The sequence below is a fragment of the Ziziphus jujuba genome, chromosome 6 (assembly GCF_031755915.1).
Source record: "Ziziphus jujuba cultivar Dongzao chromosome 6, ASM3175591v1".
Taxonomy (NCBI): Eukaryota; Viridiplantae; Streptophyta; class Magnoliopsida; order Rosales; family Rhamnaceae; genus Ziziphus; species Ziziphus jujuba.
This window is the reverse complement of record NC_083384.1, coordinates 30,556,073-30,561,679: the sequence shown is the minus strand read 5'-3', so window position 1 is coordinate 30,561,679 and position 5,607 is coordinate 30,556,073. Positions and strand designations below refer to the sequence as shown.

Genomic DNA, 5,607 nt, shown 5'->3' with positions numbered 1-5,607 from the left:
TCTTTTTTAAAAAAAATATATATATATATATATATCTTTCTTTTCTTTTTAAAAAAAAAAAAAAAAAAAAAAAAAACTTAATTCAAAGGGAATAGGAGCAACCAGCTTGAACTGAACGCAAACAACCAGCTTTAATGAGTGGGTCATCATTAATTCCCAAACAACCAGCTTAGATGAGTGGGTACAGTTTGACCCACTTAGATGAGTGGGCAATGCAACTATGCTTATTCAACATCTAATGAAGGGTAGCTCTCAGTGGAAATAGGACACTGAAGACAGCAGAAACTTGACTGATGAGCGGGGCTAAAGGGGCCAAAAGGTAGAGAATCTTTGCAAAAAGTTGAACAAACAGGAAAAATGAAACGAGTGCCATTAAGCCCACACGGTTTGGATGTCTGATTTTCAAAGTCCTACCTGTTTTTCTTGATCTCTAAATTTCTCTCTCTATCCTTCCTCACCGAGGGTTATCTTATACATACAAAAAAGCTAAGCAATCTTTCATTTCCATTTGATCATTATAGCCATTTCTAGCCATGGCAGCTTCTTCTTCTTCTTCTTTTCCTTCTTCTTCTTCTTCTTCAGAATTCTCTTGTCAAGTAAGGCATCATGAGTTTGAAGAAAAGTATGATGTGTTTCTCAGTTTCAGAGGTGAGGATACCCGTGATACTTTTGCTAGTTATCTTTATGGGGCTTTATCTGCAAAGCAAATCTTAACCTTCATGGATCATAAACTTGAGAGAGGTGATGAAATTTCACCCACTCTTCGCAAAGCAATCCAGGAATCCAAGATTTGGGTAGTCATTTTCTCAGAAAACTTCGCTTCATCCACATGGTGTTTGGATGAACTTGTGCATATACTTCAATGCAAGAAAATAAATGAGCAGGGTAGTGTTATGCCAATCTTTTACGGCATAGATCCATCGGTTGTACGAAAACAGGAGGGTAGCTACGGAGTTGCATTTGCTGCACATGAAAAACGTTTCAAGGATAGAATGAAGAAGGTACATCAATGGAGGGCTGCTTTAACAGAAGCATCAAATCTGTGTGGGTTGGATTCGAAGAATTTCAGGTGATCACTTTTTAGATATCCCTAAATATCAAATCTGGCTATTTAAGATGAATCTTCTACAAAACACATGTACATGTATATATAATTAAAATCTACTAGCTAGCACTTTTTAAAATCTTTGACAAAGTCATATTATTCTTATTTTTATGATTGTGGAAAAAATGAAAAATCAATTTTATTGTAGAACTCAAATCAAACAAAAATACTCCTAATAAATTATTTTTTATTACTGAGAAGAGCCACAACATATATGCAGGAAAAATTTGAACCACGCAAATATAAATAATAGAGAATTAAAATTTCTCATCTGTTTCTCTATGTAGCTAACTTTTCGTTAGGACTCTGCTTTTTTCCCCCCTAACGTCTGTATTGTCTTCATTTTTGTAGGCCTGAGTGCAAGTTTGTTCAAAGGATTGTTGATGATATTTCATTGAAATTGCCTAAATATCTATCAAATGAACATTTATATGGGCACCTCATTGGAATTGAAAAAAAGATCAAAGAAATTGAATTATTGTTATCAACTGGCTCAAAAGATATTCGTATTGTAGGTATTTATGGCATGGGAGGTATTGGTAAGACCACCCTGGCTAGTGTTGTATATCAAAGATTATCATATACTCATTTTGAAGGTTGTTGCTTTCTTTGGAATGTGAGGGAAGAATACACAAAACATGGACCAAATCATTTGAGAGAAAAACTTCTATCCGAGTTGTTAAATGATGAAGCTATTCTAAAGATGGATTCTCCATTTGTGGCATCACCTTTCATTCTTGATAGACTTAGACGCAAAAAGGTACTCATTATTCTAGATGATGTGGATAGTTCAATCCAGTTAGAAGCTTTAGTTCAAGGATACGATTGGCTTGCTCCTAGTAGTAGAATCATTGTTACAACTAGAAATGTGCAAGTTATCAAGAAAGTAGCTGATAGATTTTACAAGGTTGAGGGATTAAGTCACAATGAATCCCTGGAGCTCTTCCATCTGCATGCTTTTGGAAAAAATTCTTCTATAATGGGTTATGATCAATTGCTGTTAGAAAGGGTGGCAAGGTATGCAAATGGAAATCCATTGGCTCTTAAGGTCTTGGGTTCTTTCCTACATTCCAAAAGCAAAGAAGAATGGGAAATTGCATTAAATAAATTGAAAATAATGCCAAACCAGGAAATCCAAGATGTGTTGAGAATAAGTTATGAGGGACTGGATGATGAAGGGATCAAAAGTACATTTCTTGACATTGCGTGTCTATTTGGTCAATCTTTTACTAGAGATCAAGCAGAAAACATGTTAGAGGCCAGTGATTCATTTGTGAAACTAGGAATAAGTGTTCTCATGGATAGGTCTTTAATTGAAAATGGTGTAATAAAAAATGAGTTATGGATGCATGATTTGATACAACAAATGGGTCGGACAATTGTTCGTGATGAGCATAGAGAACCTGGTAATCGTAGCAGGCTGTGTGATGCTAAAGATATCTGCCACGTGTTGGAAAGAGAAACAGTAAGTGAAAATGCATTTCTGATTTCTTCTAAATATGAAATAAATCTTCTGACCAAAAGAAAAAAGAAAAAGAAACAATAAACAAACTTCTGACAAACAAAATTAGGTGTCTGTACATAGACTTCTTAATAAATTTTTCTCATATTGTATCCTTAACTAAATTATATGCTGATATGATTGTCAGGGAACTGCAACAGTTGAATGCATATCACTCAACATGTCTACAATTGACAGAGATGTAAAAGTTTGTCATGCAGCTTTTTCGAAGATGCATAATCTACGAATTCTCAAAATTTACATGTGTGGCCTTTAGGATGATATTAAGTTCAAACTATACCTTCCTCAAGGTCTTGATTCTTATCTTTCTGATAAGCTAAATTATTTTCAATGGGATCTATATCCTTTGAAGTCATTGCCATCACATTTTACTCTTGAGAATCTTGTTGAACTGATACTACGTGGCAGCCATCTAAAGAAACTTTGGAATCATGAAGTTCAGGTATACTTAATTTAATCTATAATTTTAGATGTTAAAAATACACGAATACTAAATAACTCTAACGTTTTTTTTTTTCCATCTGTGACAGTCACTTCCGGTATTAAGAAGAATCGATCTTAGTTATTCCAAGCTTCTTTCTGAATTACCAGATCTCTCTGTTGCTCCAAATCTGGAAAGTATAAATCTTGAAAGCTGCACAAGTTTGGTTCGGGTTCTTTCATCTCTTCAAAATCTACAGAGGCTTACTCATCTAAATTTGAATGGCTGTTCCAAACTCAAAGATATTAAAGAGATATCAAGGAGCACAGGCAGGTTCTTGGATCTTGAAAGGTTTGGAGGCATTCGGAATCTCTTGAACAACATTGGTCAGCAGAATTTCGTATTTCTCAAAAGTTTTGTCCAAAGATTTACAGGCAATTTATCTCTCTACTCATCTCAGTCCCACATTTCTGAAATAAAGTTTCCAATGAGTTTATCAGTTTTGCGTTTGAGTGGGACAGTGATAGAAGCATTGCCGCCATCAATTGAGTATATTCCTGGTCTTGTCCTATTGGATTTGAGTGATTGCACAAGACTTAAAAGTCTTCCAACCAACTTTTGTAATTTGAAATCTCTTGAAGAAGTAGATTTGTCAGGTTGTCTGGAGCTGGATAAATTTCCAGAAGTCTTTGAGCCTATGGAACACTTGACATATCTTAACTTACGTGAAACAGGGATTAAAGACTTACCAAAGTCGATTGAAAATCTAGTTTCCCTCCAACAATTAAATATGATACTATGCAAAAATTCTGGGTTTCTCCCCAACAGCCGTTGTAACTTAAGAAAGCTTTTGTTGATAAGCCTCGAGTGGTGTCCTAAACTTCAAAAACTGCCTCCTCTTCCACCTGCTTTGATTGTAGTGCGCTTAAACAATTGTGAGAGCCTGAAATCGTTACCAGAGCTTCCCTCACTATGTTATAGCTTGTATGCAAGGTTCTGTACCTCTCCAGAGAACATATCAAATTGGTGGTCTCCACTGTTACACAATGTGAATATCTATAATATTGGAGAACAAATAAACTTTCATGATTCTGAAAAATTGGATCAGAATACAAGCGACAGCATACGAGATCATGCAATAAATCAAATTCTATTCCGTTTGAAATTTGAAGGAATGGTATGTACACTTCTCTTCCTTTGCTCTTTGATCAGTTATGAAATATTTATAATTTTTCAGCAAGTTAGTGTAATTTCCCATATTCCATATTCTTCATACAGGACATTAATTTCCCTTTGGAGATAGACAGCACAACATGTGAATTTCGATATCCAGGAGATGAAATTCCAGAGTGGTTCTGCTACCAAAGTTGTGAGACTTCGATCAATATCAGGCTTCCTCCATATTGGAATAACGAAAATTTTTTGGGTTTGGCATTCTGTATTGTTCTTGATCGGAATAAAATTGACCCTGGTATAACTCTTTTCATTGGTAGTAAAATCAGTTTCAAAACCATTGATGATGATCATCTGTGCCAACAATATTGTTATACGAATCTTATGGACTACGAGCATAGTTCAGATCAAGTGATCATGTGGTATGTCAAAGAACTGAATTTACGAAATTCAAGACTAAGTTGGCCCTCTACTTGTAGCACAGAGGCCTCTTTGCATGTCTGGCCTGAATACATTGTGAGTGTCAATTATAATGGCGGTGCTGTTGGAGGTCAGTACGGCGAGATTAGAAAGTTTGGGGTTCGGTTTGTATACAATGAAGATATAGAGAGATTTGATCGAGAAAATAAAAGTAAGAATAAGAGACGCTTTGATGAATGTTGTGAAGCAAGTAGTGGAAATGAAGCTTTTGGCTCTCATGATGAAGAAGACCATGATGAATCACATTCTAAGAAAGTCAAGGTTATGTGACTGTTAGAAGATCATGCAGAGCAACTGGACGTTGAGGAGCCAAAGAAAAACAGAACAATTATGTGCTGTATAGGAGACAATTTGGTGTTGATTATGAAACCAGTCAATGTGAAATTGTTGGCTCTGACATACGACAAAGATGGAAATCCCTTGATAATTCAAAGAAGTAGGTAAATTAATTTAAACTTGTTTGGTTTCCTTTTGCAAATTATTATTTACAACATGCATTTAGTGGTATCTTAACTAGATTAATTTATGAACTAAGTTTACAAATTAAAAGGCAATTCTTGAAGGAAATTTTGGTTTTCTTTAGTTCGAAATAATGCATGTGACACAAAGGAAAAAAAAAAAAAAACTTATTTTTTGCACAAAAGTATTTTGATTGACCTTTTTGTGTTTATATTGGTGAATTTTGTTTATTCACGATTTGGCGTGTCTTTTATTTTTAGTTTCATGCTATGAAGAAACTATATGAGTTATGAAGCATGACAACCCTTAGCTTTGCCAAGTGTCTAACAAAATGTGTTTTTGTTGTTGGATATCAAACTTGACAAGCTTACTTATCTCAATTTGTGCGGTTGCTCCACTCTTAGATATCTAAAAGTTACGTGTAAGAAACTGTTTAAAAGATGGCAA

The 5,607-nt window shown here is 34.9% G+C and overlaps 1 protein-coding gene across 1 annotated transcript; it reads left to right on the top strand.

Annotated features, from left to right (window-relative positions):
* Positions 1 to 341: 341 nt before the first annotated feature.
* On the top strand, positions 342 to 5,294 carry LOC132799257 (TMV resistance protein N-like). The gene is made up of 6 exons (XM_060817981.1): positions 342 to 1,069; positions 1,457 to 2,570; positions 2,755 to 2,814; positions 2,884 to 3,069; positions 3,158 to 4,225; positions 4,327 to 5,294. Exons 1-6 carry the CDS (start codon positions 534 to 536, stop codon positions 4,969 to 4,971), a joined length of 3,609 nt encoding a protein of 1,202 aa, XP_060673964.1. The 5' UTR covers positions 342 to 533; the 3' UTR covers positions 4,972 to 5,294.
* Positions 5,295 to 5,607: the final 313 nt, after the last annotated feature.

Bases quoted from the DNA above. Each gene is read 5' to 3' on its own strand.
- LOC132799257 (XM_060817981.1), top strand. From the start codon at position 534: ATGGCAGCTTCTTCTTCTTCTTCTTTTCCTTCTTCTTCTTCTTCTTCA. The intron at 2,815-2,883 runs GTTTGTCATGCA...TGTGGCCTTTAG, and splicing joins CAATTGACAGAGATGTAAAA to GATGATATTAAGTTCAAACT. The intron at 3,070-3,157 runs GTATACTTAATT...CATCTGTGACAG, and splicing joins TTTGGAATCATGAAGTTCAG to TCACTTCCGGTATTAAGAAG.